Here is a 19,292-nt window from a genome sequence, read left to right as displayed (position 1 = left end):
TTGGAAAATAATATTAAAATCTATAACATTTGAAATGAAAATTAGAAAGAGTTATTGTTACAGTTTTAATTTTTTAATACATTATGTTGTGTGTGTAATATTTATATTTTAATTATATAGTCTTAATTATTTTATTAAATATAAAAAATTAAAAACTTTATTTTTAAAATTTAAGTGACTGGTTACTTTAAATAAATCAGGTCAACAAAAAATACCTATTTTGACATCACAATTATAGAATGGCTCAATATATATTGCATGGAAGGAGAAGAAACATGGATTTAGAGATGAAAAATGGTAGCATTCATGTAGCAAAAAAGGTTTCTAGGACAACTTACTTTTATCCTTAAAATTTCATGTATACAAATTATTATTTTTTTAAAACATCTCTTGACATTTTATGTCATTAAACCGTCAGTGGTAAATAAATTTCACAATTTGGAAAACTAATTTGTAAAAACAAAAGCTTTCTAGGCAAAAAAATGCATACTTTAATGAGTCTAATTGAATGTTAAATCGATAATATATTAGTAGTTAAGCATTATATGAGAATCATGATACAAAGCTAAATATAGCACTAACTCGCAATTCAATATACATTTTTACTACTTTCTCAAAATGCTTCTTTGAATCAGAAGTGGTAAGCATGAACAGACCACTCAAATCAGTCTTAAGAATTCCCTGGTCCTAAACTTAGATTTTACAACAATAACAAACTGTTGAGACAAAAATCAACCAGCAAGAGGATTAGCATGTATTGTTACACGATTGAGCCTTATCTCTGCAAGTGGTCGATCTCCTGCTCCAGTTTGAGTCTGCACGACAAAGAAGAGTATTGTTTATTCTTTTGTGATTACACACGCATTCTCTAGACAAGTCGCATGAATGACACAAAAAAAGGCAGATTTTGGTTTAGTTGCAAAACAAAGCCAAGACCAAGAAAACTGAGGCTTAGCTTAAGCTTCAATCTAATATTTTTTTTTTAAAAGAGAAAAAGCAATTACAATAATGACAGAAGAATAAGATACCTTTTCCATGAGATCAAGAACTTCAAATCCATGGATTACTCTTCCAAACACAGTGTATAGCCCATTTAAATGTGGCTGCTTTGCGTAAGTCATGAAGAATTGACTTCCGTTAGTATTTGGACCACTGTTAGCCATTGCCAATATTCCCCTTGCATTATGCTGAAACATAGACGAGGGTAACTTGTTAACTACAATAATCATCAGATGAAGAATATGCCTATCATTATTGCTTCATAAAAGCAAATCAAAATGAAATTTTCGCCACTATCTTATCGCATACCACAGCTCACAATTAACATCATAAACAAAATTATAAATTAACCCTATTTGATGAGATTATATTTCAATACATTAACATTGACATTCATTAACTAGAAGAATAGGCCAACCAAGAAATATATAAATAAATATAGTTGTCTTTATCAACAAAGAATAAAATGAACATTTTAGAGATACTCCAACCCTTATACATATATAAATAAATAAATATCGTAAAATTTACCAAAAACTTACACAGTTAAAAGATGCAAGAAAATAACTCCTGTTTCAGCTAAAGCGGCTTAGTGAATTATTTTTTCACTTATAGGGATAACTCTCAAATACGACAAATTGCTTTGAGTAACCTACAAAGCCATCTTGCACCCAAATGTCTTTAATTGCATCCATCCTGACAGTATATCTGAATTGTAGTCTTAATTTTAAGGCATACTAACAAAAGTGGTATCATCCTATGGAAACCATGAGCCATTTTCCATGCTCAAATTCCAACACTGACATTGAGAATCAACACTAGCATAACAAACACTTCAACTTTTTTTTAGCAGAACTAAAAGAAATTTGTATCCTATCTCCTGACATTTTATTTTAAAAATGCATAAGAAATGAATACAAATAAGGCATGAAATAGAAATCATATTTTACTCTATCTCTGACCTTTTCCAACACATCAATGAATTGCTTCCTGACAGAACAAAATAAATCAAGACATGGATTCCTAATGTTGAACTCACCTTCAGTGATTCTCGTATCTCATCATTAAATTTCTTGCCCCATATACTGGTTCCCCCTTTGCCAGTTCCAGTGGGATCTCCACCTTGAATCATAAAACCCTTAATGTTGCGGTGAAATATAGTCCCATCATAGTAACCACTTGCACACAGCGCTAAAAAGTTCTGCATTAAAACACACGAGAATTCAACTGTTAGTTACAGCACCCTTCAATACAGAAAAACCAACAATAAACCATCACAGATAGAGGAAAGAGTGACATATCAATATTAAGCCAAACCACAAATTCACACATTCAGCCAGTCAGCTAACAAGAACTATTAGATGATGACTGGACTATTCATATTTTATTTCAATAAATATAACTTCTAATACACGTGTTAAGAAGTGGGCTTTAAGCCTAACTCAACCCCATAAAGCCGGCTCATGGGGTGAGGTTTGCACCCATTTATATATTATGAAATGTCCTTATCTCTAGTCGATGTGGGATTTCCAACACACCCCCCTCACGCCGAGGCTACCAACTCGTGCGTGGAGATATATGTTATGGGTGGTCCGGTAACGGCCCGATAGCGGGTGGACTGATAAACCCAACAAATACTCGCTAGGACAGACTCGAAATGGCTCTGATACCATGTTAAGAAGTGGACTTTAAGCCTAACTCAACCCTATGAGCCGGTTTTATGGGGTTGAGTTAGGCTTAAAGTCCACTTCGTAATATGGTATCAGAGCCATTTCGAGCCTATCCTAGCGAGTATTTGTTGGGCCTATCGTGCCACCCGCTATCGGGCCGCTATCGGACCACCCATAATATATAGTCCCACGCACGAGTTGGTAGTCTCGGCGTGAGGGGGGTGTGTTGGAGATCCCACATCGACTAGAGATTAGAGTCTTTCATTGTATATAAGTGGGTGCAAACCTCAACCCTATGAGCCGGTTTTATGGGGTTGAGTTAGGCTTAAAGTCCACTTCGTAATAACACGTTTAAAATGCAAACATCCTATTGACACCCTAACAGTCCGGAGTCATGACTGCATGAATCAAGGATTTTTAAAATGGTATGCGATTGCAATCGCCATATCAGCTGCATTCGTCTGCAGTTTTCTACAACATCAAGGACCACAACGAAAATGCAACCGAGAAAGCAATTTAAAACCTTGGCATGATTACACACCCTTTCCGCTAATAAATTGCAGAACTGACTGGCCTTGCTCACGGTCATAGATAAATCCAACTATCCTAGAACCGTTTATTAGGTGTACACGGATAAAACTTAGAATAGCTTATTAGTTACTTTTAGTGTTGCAATCAACATTGAAATTACAGCTCACTATTCAGCACAATAAATATTTGCATTAAAATTCATAAAAAGAGAAGCTCGCGTCACTACTTTCGACAATTAGGGTACCAAAATCATATTAATTTGAATCATTTTTCAAAACAATTCATAATTTTGAAAAACAATAGAATAAGAGTAATTTTGGGGACCTCGATGTCAAATTTGCATAATTTTGAACTCAATTTAAACATAAAGCGCATCACATTAAAACCAATTTCACCTAATTCAATTTAAAAAAGATCCATCCACTCACTCTTAGCGTTCTTCTCCAATCAGCATAGAAATTATATCTAACAAAAAACCGAGTTAAATTTCATAAACTAAGGAAATGGAAATATAGCCCTAAAACCACAAGTACGCACGCGTCTACGCTGTGTCCTCTGTTCAGAAAACGCCACTCGTTTCGACAATTAGGGTAACGAAAACATATCACTTTGATTCTTTTCTTCTCAAAACAAAAAAAAGACAGTATAATTGAAATTAAGGGGAGAAAAAAACCTCGGAGGTTTTGGGAACCTCGTCGCAGAAGATTTCGCACTTGATGTCTCCTAGGTTTGTGTGCAGAGTCACCGACTGAAAAAAAAACACAAAAACGAAAGCAGAGGGAGTTGGAAGCCATTGAATTAACAGATAGACACAAAAAGTGTGTAAGCGAAAAAGATTGAATGAGTGATACCACTAACCATTGTATTCGAACTGATTTGATTCGAACGAACGAACGAACGAGTGAGTGAGTGAGTTCTGAATAAAAACCTTCGATTTTCAATAACTGGTAGATTCTTGTGGAAAGGGATTCGTTGCGTTGTTCTATTTTCTGGGTTTTTGAAAATAATCAATTCTGCAAGAGAACCATGTTTTGCGATTTGTCTCCGTGTTTTCAAAAATTAATAACTTTTTATTTTATTTTGGTGTAATTAAATCTTAAACCTAATATATCAGTGTATAACATAATTAATCAAAATGTAAAAAATAAACTATGTAAAATTAAGTTTAAGATTAAAATTAATGGAATACAAAAAATTACAACTAAAAAAATACAAAATGACTTGGATTTAAGAAGAAAATATTAAAAATATTTAGAGAAATTGAAAATGGTTTATGTTCTTACGAGGACCTAGAAACAAACTCCCTTCGTCTTCCACCCGTTGACCTCTCGGCCTTCGCTTCCGGACTCCCTTCTCGGTGTGATCTTTCGGCTTATTTGTTCTTGGTTTGTATTTGGTTCAAAAATCTTTTACGTTTTATTGAATTGCTTGACGGACACTTCCCGGTCAACTTTAATTTACTCCATTTGATCTTTCGGTTTTTGGTCTCGGCTTCCTCTCACAGATGGGTGTGCGTACCTGAAAGGTGCTCCGATGCCAAAGTTAGATTCAGTTTTACAAGATATTAAAATGAATTCAACCCACCTTACCTCTCAGGATGACCCTCTATTTATACTACTCTTTTATTGGGCCCAGAAGTTATTTGGGCCTTTTCTCTTTGTATTAAACTTTACTACACACACCTACATATTTGGGCCCAGTTTCATGGGCTTTTGCTTAATAATAATTTCAATTCTATTTTATTTCTTTCGTTATTTAGTTTACTTTCGGGTTGAGCTCTCGGCTTAGTACACATTGCTTTCGGTCCAATCTCTCGGCTTAGTACACATTGCTTTCGGTCCAATCTCTCGGCTTAGTACACATTGCTTTCGGTCCAATCTCTCGGCTTAGTACACATTGCTTTCGGTCCAATCTCTCGGCCCAGTATACTAAGCCCCCCAGGCATAAGGAGGTGTAGACGACGAAATGTCTATTAGAAGATAAAATGCTACCTCTTGTATTTTTTGGGGGGAAAATCAATTTTGAAAGAAAAGAGAGAAAAACTTGAATGGTGTATTAACTATGAAAAGACAAGCTGATGGGACCGCTTGACAGGACAAGCTAGAAGTGCCAACCATCGGATGTAAGTAAATCTGATGGTCACTATGCCATGACTCTTCAGATTTCACCACTCTTCCACCACTATAAATCTTCACTTCTATTCACCTTATTTCACAGTTTCTCCCTGCATTATATATTAAAGCTGAAGCAAATATTCGCGGAAGGTATAATGTCTTCATCAAGTTATGTTTCCGTTTCTTCTGAGTTTACGGAATTTTCGAGCACGAGTAATGAATCTACTGGGAGAGTGATTGAGACCAATAAGAATGCCAACCCTGCTTTGTCACCTGAAACGGTTTCGTGTCTGAATTCGTCAAGCAAGGATGGCGTAGATGTTGAGGTCGAGGAAAGAGAAGTGGCCGAACAAAAATTAAGCCTTCGGCGCGGGTACGAATGGGTTAATCCAAAAGTTCGGGAATATTTCTCTCGGTACCAATTTAGTTCAACCCTTCGTAACTTCCTTTCTAAAATTTATGTGTATTCTCCTGATGCCACTGAGGAAATCATTTCTTTCCGGCGAACTTGTGCCATTGATAATGTTTGCCATGGCCGTGAAGGCGACGAACACGAATTTTTTTATTTTTATGAATGTCTCTTTACTGACCTCCATATTCGGTTTCCGTTAAGTGAATTTCAGATGGGTGTCCTGCGTTTTCTTAATATTGCTCCTACCCAACTTCACCCCAACGGTTGGGCTTATATGCAAGCTTTCAGTATTTTGTGTAGATACCTTTCTTTAATTCCGAGTCCGAAAACCTTTTTATATTACTATAGCTCTCGGCCCGGTAAGAAGCCTAGTTGGTTGTCCCTGATCAGTAAGACAAAAGTGTGTTTTCTTTCTCCATTTACTTCTTCGTATAAAAATTTCAAAGGAAGCTTCTTTAAAATTCTAATTGAGGAAACCGGGAGAAAGTACTTCTTTGATGGTGATATTCCAAAATTCCCTTTTTACTGGACCCGTGCTCCTGTGAAATTCAACTCTTGTTCTTACCATTCGATGACTACCGAAGAGAAGCATGGTATTGCGGTTCTAGGTCACTTTTCCCATAAGATTCCAACTCGTGCTCTGCTTCGGCTATATGTTTCTCGTAAACCCCAAAAGGATTTCATGGGTATGTGATTCTTTCGGATTTTCTCTTTTAGTAATAATAGAATTTTAACTTTGCTGAATCTGTTGGTGATGTCCAGGTTTAATGGCGACCACAAAACCGAAGGATCGTGCTTATTTCTCTAAGCTGTTTAATCAGGCTGGAGGTTCAACTCCTCGTCTTGAGAATGAAGCTCCAGGAATAGAAAATGAAGTTGTTGAGCCTACCCCTCGCTTAGAGGTTGAAATAGCCGCGGACGCCGGAATAGGACCTTCTAGAAAGAGTAGGAAACGAGACAAGAATAATAGAAGGTCACACTCCTCTAAGAAGCATCGTCATGGTTCTGGGAGTTCTTCTCAATCGCTTTTTGAAACAATGTTCACATCGTCCACACGCTTTTCAGATTTTGTTGACTGCAATCTTGATTCCTCTGCTCGGGATATGTTCAAAGTGGTTTCTGTTCCTTCTCTAGCTGATTCAATGTTTGAATTGACTAGCCGTGCTTTTTTGATTAGTGAAGCGATAAAGGAAAAAACAAAGAGCCATGTTACTTCTGCTGAATTTGAGAAATTGAAGAGGGAAGCAGCTGAATCAAATGAGAAAATCGCGTTACTAAATTCTCAAATTGATGAACTTTCTGCGGTTAATAACCGACAAGAAACTGAGAAAGAAAAATTGAAGAGTGAAAATGTCAAGCTCTCGGCCCAAACTTTGGCACTTAACTCGGAGAATCAAGAATTGAAGGGAGACGTTGCTAAACTCACTGCTGCGAAGAAAATCGATGCTGAAGGCATTTCTCAATTGGAAGCAGAAGTGAACAAGTTAAAGTTGAGAGTTGGTGAAGCTGAGAGTTTTGTTATCCAACAGCACCAGTTGGGTTTTGAGAAAGCTCTTCAACAAGCCGAATACTTCTACAAGATCCCGTTAGATGTCGGTAACTTTGATGTCGGCAAAGACTTCTATAAGGGCGAATTAATTCCAGTTAGTGATATTCCTTATGACGGATCTCCAGAAGATGAGAGGGAAAATGAAGGATGAAAAATGAATGACGGGGCCGAATAGTAATCTAATTAGGATGTTTTTTGTTTTTTGTAATAACTCCGAGTAAAAACTTTCGGACTTTTTAGGACGTTTTGTCTCTGCAGTGATAGGAATTTTGGATATACGGCATCAAATTATATGATAATATTTGGTTTACTTCGTGTCTATTTTACTTGATCAGTTCCAGCTATTTATTATCTTAATTTCATACGATAAATGTATTCTGTTTAATCGAACAAGAACGGGCGATCAGCCATTTAATTGTGATCTTTAATCGAACAACTAAGGATAGGTGGCCAGCTTACTTGCGATGTTAATCGAGCAAATTTGGTGAGCGTTCGGCCGGCCCTTGCGATGTTACGTTCGGCCAATATTTGCGATGTTAATCAAGCAAATTTGGTGAGCGTTCGGCCGGCACTTGCGATGTTAATCGAGCAGGCGGGCAATCGTTCGGCCAATACTTGCGATGTTAATCAAGCAAGTGTAGTGGGCGGCCGACCATTGCTTGAGAATCAAGCAAATTTGGTGAGCGTTCGGCCGGCCCTTGCGATGTTACGTTCGGCCAATATTTGCGATGTTAATCAAGCAAATTTGGTGAGCGTTCGGCCGGCACTTGCGATGTTAATCGAGCAGGCGGGCAATCGTTCGGCCAATACTTGCGATGTTAATCAAGCAAGTGTAGTGGGCGGCCGACCATTACTTGCGATGTTAATCAAGCAAATTTGGTGAGCGTTCGGCCGGCACTTGCGATGTTAATCGAGCAAGCGGGCAATCGTTCGGCCAATACTTGCGATGTTAATCAAGCAAGTGTATTGGGCGGCCGACCATTACTTGCGATGTTAATCAAGCAAATTTGGTGAGCGTTCGGCCGGCACTTGCGATGTTAATCGAGCAAGCGGGCAATCGTTCGGCCAATACTTGCGATGTTAATCAAGCAAGTGTATTGGGCGGCCGACCATTACTTGCGATGTTAATCGAGCAAATTTGGTGAGCGTTCGGCCGACCCTTGCGATGTTACGTTCGGCCAATATTTGCGATGTTAATCAAGCAAATTTGTTGAGCGTTCGGCCGGCACTTGCGATGTTAATCGAGCAAGCGGGCAATCGTTCTTTCGGGAAGGATTTCACCTGGAGTGAAAGCATCCAAGACCGAAAGTTTCTAGTTAACACTTAGAACTTTCAACAAAAGATCTTAATATACAATAGTTAGTGTTCTTAAATACAAGCCTTAACTGAAATAAAATTTTAAGTGACTCATATTCCAAGTTCTGGGTATTAGCTTTTCGTCTAAAGTTTCCAACCTATAGGCTCCATTCTTCAAGTTTTCTTTTACTCTGAACGGTCCTTCCCAGTTTGGTGCTAACTTCCCTTGTGCTGGATATTTTCTTGCATCAGTTCTCATTCTCCATACCAAATCTCCTTCACTAAAAGTTCTCGGTCTTACCTTCGCATTGAACCTCTTACATGCTCTTCTTTTTACTGTTTCTTCTCTGATTTTGGCTTTCTCTCGAAGTTCTTCAATCAAATCTAATTCTGCCTTTAAACATTCATTGTTAACACTCCAATCTTCTATTTGGCTTCGTAATGTTGGTTCAGTGACCTCTATGGGCAACATAGCATCTGTTCCATATGTGAGATTAAATGGTGTTTCTCCAGTTGATGTCTGCGATGTGCATCTATATGCCCACAATATTTCAGGTAACTTCTCGGCCCACAACCCTTTCGCACTTCCCAATCTTCTCTTTAGTTGACTGAGAATGACTTTGTTAGCTGATTCTGCTTGCCCATTTGTTTGCGGATGTTCAACTGAGGTAGTTGTAGACTTGATTCCCAAATCCGCATAGAATTCCAGAAGCTTTTTATCAATGAACTGTCGGCCATTGTCAGTTATAATAGAATGTGGAATACCGAATCTACAAATTATATTCTTCCACACAAATGTTTGAACTTGTTGAGCTGTTATTTTTGTCAACGCTTCAGCTTCTATCCATTTTGTGAAATAATCAACCGCAACAATCATGAATTTTGTTTGTCCTCGGCCTAAAGGGAATGGGCCGAGGATATCCATTCCCCATTTAGCGAATGGCTAGGGAGAAGCAATGCTTTGCAACTCTTGTGATGGTATATGGTTGAGGCTTCCAAATTCCTGACACTTCTTACAGGTTTTAACGTATTGATTGCAATCTTCACGTATTGTCGGCCAATAATATCCGGCACGACAGATTCTTGTTGCCATTGTTCGCGCACCACAGTGCAATCCACATAGTCCTTCATGAAGTTCTCGGATTACATGTTCAGCTTGCTCATGAGAAAGACACTTTAACAAAGGAGTTGAAAACCCTCTCTTGTACAGTTCATCCCCTATGAGGATAAAATTAGCGACTTTTCTAGCCATTCTAACATCAATTTCAATTCCTTGTTCTTGATTGTTAATCACTTCTTTGTATGATCGAATCCAATCATCTTTCTCTGTGGTAACACTCAAACATTCTTCCACTCCAACTGTCGGATTGTGCAAGGTTTGTTGTAAAATGGAGTTGTGCTGAGGTTGTCTTCGTTGACTTGCCAACTTGGATAGAGAATTTGCTTTTGTGTTTTGTTCTCTCGGAATATGTATGATCTCGGCTGTGATAAAGTTTTCCATAATGCTTAAGACTTTGTGATAATACCTTAATAATAAGGGATCTCTTACCTGGTATTCACCTTTCATATGTCCCACCATTAATTGAGAATCACTCCGGCATATAACATTTTGTGCACCCATGTCTTTGGCTAAAACCAATCCTGCAATTAAAGCTTCATACTCGGCTTGATTATTTGAAGTTTTGAATTCAAATTTCAGAGCCATTTCCAAATGAAAGTTCCCTGGTCCTTCTAGCACGATTCCTGCCCCACTCCCTTTCTTGCTGGATGATCCGTCAACAAATACAATCCACGCTTCATGATCGGCTTCCGTTGTCGGCATTTGGATAATAAAGTCTGCTAATGCTTGTGCTTTGATTGCTCCTCGTGGCTCATATTTGATTCCAAATTCTGACAACTCTACTGACCATGCTACCATTCTTCCCGCAAGTTCAGGTTTTCTTAATACTTTGGCTATCGGGCAATCGGTTCTGACAATAACCTGATGATTCTGAAAGTATGGCCGGAGTCGCCTTGCTGTGTATACAAGTGTTAAGGCAATTTTTCAACCCGTTGGTATCTGGTTTCGGCGCTTTGGAGAACTCTGCTCACGAAGTATATAGGCTTTTGTTCTGGATTTTCTTGTATCAAGGCTGCTCCTATGGCTTCGTGAGAAGTGGCAAGGTAGACGATGATAGGCAGAGTTGACATAGGTTTGACCAGGATGGGAGGTTTAGCTATCGTCTCTTTAATCGTTGCAAAAGCTTGCTCGCATTGTTCATTCCACGTGAACGTTTCGGCCTTCCTCAACAACTTCACTATCGGTTTGGACTTCTCGGCAAGTATTGGCAAAAACCTTGCCAATGCATTTAACCTTCCTATTAACCTCTGAACTTCTTTCAAATTTATCGGATTCCTCATATTCATTATTGCTTCACATTTATCTGGATTTGTCTCAATTCCTCTGTTAGTCAACATGAAGCCGAGAAACTTCCCACCTTTGACTCCAAAAACGCATTTTTCTGGATTCAATCGCAAGTTATACTTCCTTATCTGTGCAAATATTTCTTCAAGATCTTTCACATGGTTATCTACCGCATGAGACTTGACAATCATATCATCCACATACACTTCCATATTCTTTCCAATTTGTTTTTTAAACACCGTATCCATCAATCTTTGATATGTAGCTCCGGCATTTTTTAAACCGAAAGGCATGACCTGATAGCAATAGTTTGCCATATCGGTAGTGAATGCAGTCTTCGGGATGTCAGGTTTATACATTTGTATTTGATTGTAACCGGAATAAGCATCCAAGAAACTCATCATGGCTTGACCAGATGCCCCATCAACCAACCTATCAATACTCGGCAAAGGATATGAATCTTTCGGACATGCCTTGTTCAAATCTGTATAATCAGTACACATTCTCCACTTTCCGTTTGCCTTCTTGACGAGAACTACATTTGCTAACCAAGTCGTATATTGGATTTCTTTAATGAAACCCGCCTGCAACAATTTTTCAGTTTCTTCAAGAGCAGCTTTTCGTCTTTCCTCTCCCAACTTCCTTCGTTTTTGAGCTATCGGTCTTGCTTCTCGGCAAACAGATAATTTGTGAGAAATGATGTTATGATCAATTCCCAGTATGTCTGATGCCTTCCAGGCGAACAAATCTTTGTTCATTCTTATTACTGCCACTAAGTCATCAATCATTTCTTCGGGCATACTACCCCCAACATATGTACATTGCGTTTCATCTTCGCCTAATTGAACCGATGTAATTTCTTCTCTTGGCTCTATCCTTTCATCATCATTCATTCTGGGATCCAAGTCCAACATTGCAACCATGTTTCTTGCTTCCATACTTCCGGTCGCCACTCTCGGCTCTTGGACCATCTTCAATCCGGTCGCATAACACTCTTTGGCTGCTTTTTGATCGACATATATGGTTGCTATGTCTCCCCGTTCAGTTGGAAATTTCATTGCCAAATGGGGCGTCGACACTATAGCTCCCAACTTATTCAACGAAGATCTTCCTAATAAGGCATTATAAGAAGTACAAGTATCTACCACCAGGTATCTGATTGTAATTGTTTTCGTTGCATTTCCTCTACCAAAGGTTGTCGGCAAATCAATATATCCTTTGGTGTCAACCTTTTCACCTGAAAACTCAATTATTTGCTCCTTCAAAAGAACCATGTCTTGTTCTTTCAAATGTAATTTTTTGAAGGTTTCCCAGAACAGAATATCGACTGAGCTCCCTTGATCTACTAGAGTTTTCATTACCGCGTACCTGGCAATTTCAATTGTTATCACCATTGGGTCTCGTTGATCAGGATCAATATCTTGGAAATCTTCATCAGTAAATAACATAGGTGGCAAACTTCTTCTTTTGAAAACATAATTCACGATCATGGCACCTCTCAAATATTTCTTTCCTATCGTATTATATGTTTCCTTTTCCGGAAAACCTCCAGAGATGGTATTAATGAACCCCTTGACTGGCCTTCCCAAACTGCGTTGTCGGCTCCTTCTCTCTTGAGAATGGAGGTGGCTTCCTCCACTTCTTAGATCTCTTTTTTCGTCTCTTCCTCCTCTTCTCTCCTTTCGATCGTTTTGTATATCAGTCGTTCTTCCAAATTTTTCTCCTCTACTCCTGACATCTTGTTCTGGACTTTGACTAGCCTTCATTCTTCCGACTCTAACAAAGCGTTTTAATTGCCCTGTCTGGATCAACTCTTCAATTCGGTCTTTCAGCGCTATGCATTCTTCAGTGTGATGGCCATGATTTTTATGGTACTGGCAACGTTTGTTGTGGTCAGCTCGATCTGGGGTTCGTGCTTTCCTTGGTGGCGGTATTACTTCAGTTGCCATCGCCTCTTGAAGTATTCGGGTCCGAGTTGTGCTTAATGGTGTGTATTGTTGAAACTTTCGGCCACGGGGTTCCTCTCTGAAACGTCTGCTTTGATATCCTGCCTCTCTTTCATTTGTTTTCTTCTCGTTCTTCACGTCCATCCTTGCCTGATTCCTAAAGTCCCTTAACTCCTCCATCTGCATGAACTTTGCTGCACGCCGTCTTAATTCATCAAGGCTTACGGCTGGTTTTTTGCATAAGCTATCGGCAAATGGTCCCGGTCTCAAGGCAGTTATCATATGATGCATAGAAACTTCCGGACTGAGGTTTCTAATACTTAAAGCCATCCTTCCAAAGCGTTCCATAAAAGCTCGCAGTGACTCATTCTGTTCTTGTCTTATGTTTACGAGAGCTATAGATGTTAAGTGATGTGGTCTACTCGTAGCGAATTGAGCTCCAAACTTTTCTATCAAAGTGTCAAAACAATCAACAGATAAGGGTGGTAGTCGGGTAAACCAGCTCAGAGCTGCTCCTTTCAAGGTAGTTGGGAAAACCCTACATAGAATGGCGTCGTTCCACGTGTACAGACTTATTTGAGTTGTGTATATTGCAACATGTTCATCTGGATCTGTGCTCCCATCATACTTCTCTATTGTTAGACTCTTCCAATTGTCAGGTAATGGGGTCTCTATTATAGTCTCAGAAAACGGGTGTCTTCTTGCTGGCGTTTCCACAGCGACACCGGAAGTTTCAGGTATCTTCCTTTGTGTAACCCCGAAACTCTCTTCCTTGTTCTCTCTTTCATTAACAAAGTTTCTCGGGGAAGTATTTAACGCTGTTTCTCCATTCAATCTTTGTCTCATGTAAGCATTCTCAGCTCTCAACATGCTCAACTCCTCTTCATTACTCTTCTTCAGTGTCTCAAATTCCTCTTGCAATTGTATTAACATGGCCATAGTCATGGCGTTCTGACAATCTTCTTGTTCTCTAGAATGTTCTCCTCTTTCGCTCATTTTGTTTCTCGGCCCCACGGTGGGCGCCAAAATGTTCTTACAAGGACCTAGAAACAAACTCCCTTCATCTTCCACCCGTTGACCTCTCGGCCTTCGCTTCCGGACTCCCTTCTCGGTGTGATCTTTCGGCTTATTTGTTCTTGGTTTGTATTTGGTTCAAAAATCTTTTACGTTTTATTGAATTGCTTGACGGACACTTCCCGGTCAACTTTAATTTACTCCATTTGATCTTTCGGTTTTTGGTCTCGGCTTCCTCTCACAGATGGGTGTGCGTACCTGAAAGGTGCTCCGATGCCAAAGTTAGATTCAGTTTTACAAGATATTAAAATGAATTCAACCCACCTTACCTCTCAGGATGACCCTCTATTTATACTACTCTTTTATTGGGCCCAGAAGTTATTTGGGCCTTTTCTCTTTGTATTAAACATTTACTACACACACCTACATATTTGGGCCCAGTTTCATGGGCTTTTGCTTAATAATAATTTCAATTCTATTTTATTTCTTTCGTTATTTAGTTTACTTTCGGGTTGAGCTCTCGGCTTAGTACACATTGCTTTCGGTCCAATCTCTCGGCTTAGTACACATTGCTTTCGGTCCAATCTCTCGGCCCAGTACAGTTTAATTTGAAGTATAGGTGACTATAAAAAATTTAAAATTGTTATTTATTAAAGGTGATTAGTGGTGATTAGTATTGAAGTTCATGATATCATTGAACTTGAGTAAATTTAACGTTTCAAATGTAGCTGTTTGGATGAGTGTGTTAATTGCATTTTCAATTAAAATGGATTTAAGTACGTTAAGAAAATATTATCAAATCAAATCAATCATTAAGAGCTTTAAGTCTTCTGATATTATGTGTTAAGGATATTTAAAAGTTTGTCTCTCTATAAAATAAAGAGATCAAATTATTTGCAGAATAATTACAAGAAAGTTTATTCATCTTTCTCCATCAAAGTGTTAAAGAGAATTAAAATTGACCAAAATCAAAATTATTGGCATTTTAACTAATACAAATTAAGTTGTTCAATATCAAAATTGTCACCGTTCTACATATTAAGGGTAATAACAAAAATTCCCATATTTTCTAAGACACATTTGGACAAACATATATGAAAGGCCATAAAATAAATCCCTATTTTTCTGAATTCCCAAAATAACAGTGAGTCTTGGTCAGAACACAACCTATACAATGCGTTTATAAACAGAAAGGTTTAATACATCTTGATCAGTGCTTACAAGAAAATTAGTTAAACCAAAACCAACAAAGCAAAAACTTAAAAAGTCACAGGGCATACTTTTTTAACACAACTGAATAAAATTTTAAACCTGAAAAAAAATTAATGAACACGATCAAGTTAGAAGTGCATAACTCATCAATATAATTCCTCATTTATTTTAGGATTTGTTACTCATGACACCACTCTCCTTCCCTCTCTCTGCTCTCTTTCAAAAAATTCATTTGCAATCCCAGAAACTCTGCCATTTTACAAATATTCTCATTCTCTGGATGTGACTTATCCCCAGAGGAGAAACTATGCAAATACAAGGAGTCAACATTAGAAACATCCACCCAACTAAATCCCACTTCCTTCTTTACTCCTCTCCCTCTCATCTTTCTTCGCATTTCAGAAACTTTCTCCCACTTCCCTTTCTCAGCATACATGTTTGCCATTAACACATATGGACCTGAACTTGCAGGGTCCATTTCTATCAAACTACCAGCAACTTTCTCGGCCATCTCCAGATTCCCATGTATTCTACAAGATCCAAGCAAACTTTGCAACGCAGACAATCCAGGCCCTCCCGGAATCTGGTGCATCAACTCTTCTGCCTCGTCTAGTCGTCCAGCACGGCCCAACATGTCCACCATAATAGAATAATGTTCAGAGGTGGGCTCAATTGAATGTTTCTTCACCATAGACTCAAATACTCTATGGCCTACATCAACCATGCCCTTTCTACAGCAAGCGGTTAAAACAGAAAGGAAAGTGATGAAGTCAGGACTGATTCCTTCCCTCTCCATTTCTGTATACAAACTCATCACGGTCTCAAAGTCTCCATGGCGGGCATAGGCAGATATTATTGCTGTCCAAGCATACTGGGTCCGTTCAAGTGTCTCATCGAACACTCTTTGAGACTCAATATTGTTTCCACGCTTGCCATACATGTCAAGTAGAGCCCCTGAAACAGTTGGGTCAGTGTTTAAACCAAGTTTGAGCAAGTAAGAATGGCAACGTTGCCCATGTTTCAGTGGTATATCCTCAGCAGCAGCAATAGCATTTAACACACTACTAAATGTGTACTGGCTGGGCGTTATCTCCTCTACCGCAGACAAAAATGTGCGGAAAGCTTCTTTATACAAGCCATTTTGAGCATACCCTGAAATCAATGCATTCCACGATACTGTTTCACGACAGTTAAGCTCCTCAAAAATCTTCTCTGATTCTCGAATGCACTCAAATTTGGCATACATGGTAACAAGGCTATTGGAGACGGTTTGTTCTGACAAAAAGCAGCTTTTTATGCATAACCCATGGATCATTAGACCTTCTGTCACTAAATTCCTGATTGTTACAGCATGTATTAATCCTATAAACGTAACATCATTTGGATACACTCCATCAATTCTCATTGCATTAAAGAGAGACATTGCATCTTCTTCATCAATAGAAATCATTGTCGTCCAAGACACTACATTCCGATTACTAATGCCGTCAAAAACAGCTTTTGCGTCATTAGGGACCTCACATTTTGAATAAGTTGACATCAAAACATTGCAAACTGATACATGTGTTCCATATCCCACTTTCTGGGTCAAACCATGTATTTGCCTCCCAAGCTCTAAGTTTCTCATATGACCACAAGCTGAAACCGCACCTGTAAGTGAAATATGGTCAATTAATATATGGTTACTTAACATGTTGACAAACAATAAAACTGCTTCCAACCCATAACATTCCCCTTCTTGAGAATACCCTGAAATCATTGCATTCCACGAAACCAAATCTCTTTTGGGCATTTCGTCAAACACTCTCCTAGCCTCATCTAACATCCCCCACCTTGAATACATTGTTACAAGCGCATTCCCAATAAAAACTTCACAGCCAAATCCACACTTAACCACAAGAGAATGCAATTGCCACCCAAATAAAATCCCATGATCACCCCAACAAAATGAAAGAGCAGTAGTATATGTCACCTGATCAAAAACTATCCCACGAAAATGCATAGAACGTGCAAAAAGCAAAGCTTCCAAACTCTCCTCAAACCCAGAAAGCACAGTATTCCAAGACACCATGTCAGGATGACTCAAATTCTCAAACACAAGCAAAGCCTTCCCGAAATTCCCTGACTTGCAGTACAGTTTCATGAGAGAATTAGACACGGAAACAAGCGAAACTAACCCGCTACTCACAAGGAGTCCGTGGATTTGACATCCAAGTTTTAACTCTCCTTGACATGCCTTGAGGGACAAGGCAAGGGTGACCTCGTCAACATTTTGAAGAGAATGCAAATGAAACTGGTCCTTGAATGCAGCAAGAGCTTGAAAAGGAAGGTGGTTGTGCAAATGGTTGAGCATTGAACGGTTAACCGACGCAGCATTTGGGTGGAGAATAAGGTCGAACAGGTGGTGTTCATGTTTGAGTGTGTGGAAGCGTTTGGAGCCATGCTTGAATGATAGTAGTAAGGGCACTTTGTGAAGGATTTTGAGAGGGTATCGCATTACTATAAACACCAAAATTAGTCCTAATGGTCCCCACTATCACCCAACCAGTTGAAACTGGTTAAGGTTATCAGATGCAGAAACACAACACTGTTACTTCACTGAAATGAGTTTGAGTTCGTATTTAAACCCACTATATATAGATATAAAAAAAAAACATTTTATGATTATTTTTAATTAAATAATTTTGTTTTAAAAAAATATCTATAAAATGTTTAAATAAGAGCAACAATAATACTCTTCTATTTTTATTTACATGGTAATTATCTCAAAATTTACATTGTGGTTACAATTTATTAACACTTATAAAGATAAATAAAATAAAAAAAGTCTTAAAAGTATACATTAAAAAGGAATATTTCTTTTATATAATGGTATAAATATATAAAATAAAAACGATGATATATTTCAGTAATAGTTAGACTTATATTGCAAATTTTGGTCTCAATATACTGCTTATGTGTTTTTAAAATTTATTACATAACTTTATATATTTTTATGAAATTATGTAACTTTTATATAAGGGTAACCAAAATAAAGAATGTTTTATTTATATTATTACAAATTACTTGTATATTATAATAAAATTATATTTTCCACTTATATTTCTAAACCTATATTTAATAATTATTTGTAGTTATCTAAAATATTTTATATTTTAATAATATAAATTAAATATATATTATAATAAAATTATATTTTCCACTTATATTTCTAAACCTAAATTTAATAATTATTTGTAGTTATCTAAAATATTTTATATTTTAATAATATAAATTTATTATTAAATTTATTAGAATTGGAAGTGAGTATCATGGGGACTTGTGTACCCACTAGTCAACCAGAGTATAAGGTTGAAACATAACTGTTCTTGTCGGTTGACTTGCTCGTCAGTTGACTATGATGACAAACTCTAGTTTCATTTGTCTCTGTTGGGATTTGTTCTTCCCTTCGTTGCACTGGAACACGACTCCATTGAAACAGAGGGGGCCCTATCTGTTGATTGCACTCTGACGATCAAATCAGTACAGGGCTTATAAGAATAAAAAAAGTAACAAGTTTCAGTCTTAAAAACAGCGTACCTTTACCTGGGGTCTCAAGCCCCTTTTATAGCTTACCTCTTGTAACAACTTTTCATCACAAGAATCTAATATCAACAGAAAACATACGCAATTAGAAAATATTATGTTCAAGGGCACACTCTCACAGTGCTGCAACAAAACGAAATCTTTCCTCTTGGGAGTGCATAAAATAATAACAGAATAATCATCAGGGTACCAACTCAGGTACCAGCATCAGGGGTTCAGTCTGTTTACGTAGGGACCCTCAACGTGGTGCTACGCTCCTTTTCATCATACACACAACCTAACCTTTATGTGCCCTAACACACATGAGCTTAGGTTTAAAAGAAAGCATTTTACTTGAACTAGACCCTATGCACACTAAGCGCACCCCTAGGTCCATAATTACCCATTGCTAGCCGCGTATGCCTTATGCATGAAGGATTACCTTAATTATACAAAAAGAGACTTATAGACACATCTAGGGCCCAATCCCATGGTCTGCTATCTTGACTCAAGAGCCGAGCTTACCTGCCTATGCCATGCACCGAGATCTGACCACCGAGTGTTGAGTCCTAAGCGCTCTG

General features: G+C 38.1%; 2 protein-coding genes across 2 annotated transcripts; both read right to left on the bottom strand.

Annotated features, from left to right (window-relative positions):
- Positions 1-504: 504 nt before the first annotated feature.
- On the bottom strand, positions 505-4,272 carry LOC137819248 (peptidyl-prolyl cis-trans isomerase CYP18-1). Its single transcript, XM_068623035.1, has 5 exons — positions 4,059-4,272; positions 3,874-3,948; positions 2,039-2,200; positions 1,029-1,187; positions 505-815 (listed from the first exon to the last, which is right to left on the bottom strand). Exons 1-5 carry the CDS (start codon positions 4,059-4,061, stop codon positions 732-734), a joined length of 483 nt encoding a protein of 160 aa, XP_068479136.1. The 5' UTR covers positions 4,062-4,272; the 3' UTR covers positions 505-731.
- An 11,003-nt stretch (positions 4,273-15,275) lies between these two features.
- LOC137819491 (pentatricopeptide repeat-containing protein At4g32430, mitochondrial) lies at positions 15,276-17,738 on the bottom strand. The gene has a single exon (XM_068623359.1). It carries the CDS (start codon positions 17,642-17,644, stop codon positions 15,326-15,328), a length of 2,319 nt encoding a protein of 772 aa, XP_068479460.1. The 5' UTR covers positions 17,645-17,738; the 3' UTR covers positions 15,276-15,325.
- Positions 17,739-19,292: the final 1,554 nt, after the last annotated feature.

This window comes from Phaseolus vulgaris, chromosome 10 (assembly GCF_000499845.2).
Source record: "Phaseolus vulgaris cultivar G19833 chromosome 10, P. vulgaris v2.0, whole genome shotgun sequence".
Taxonomy (NCBI): Eukaryota; Viridiplantae; Streptophyta; class Magnoliopsida; order Fabales; family Fabaceae; genus Phaseolus; species Phaseolus vulgaris.
Note: the sequence above shows the minus strand (reverse complement) of the source record. Positions and strands in the feature narration are given on the sequence as shown.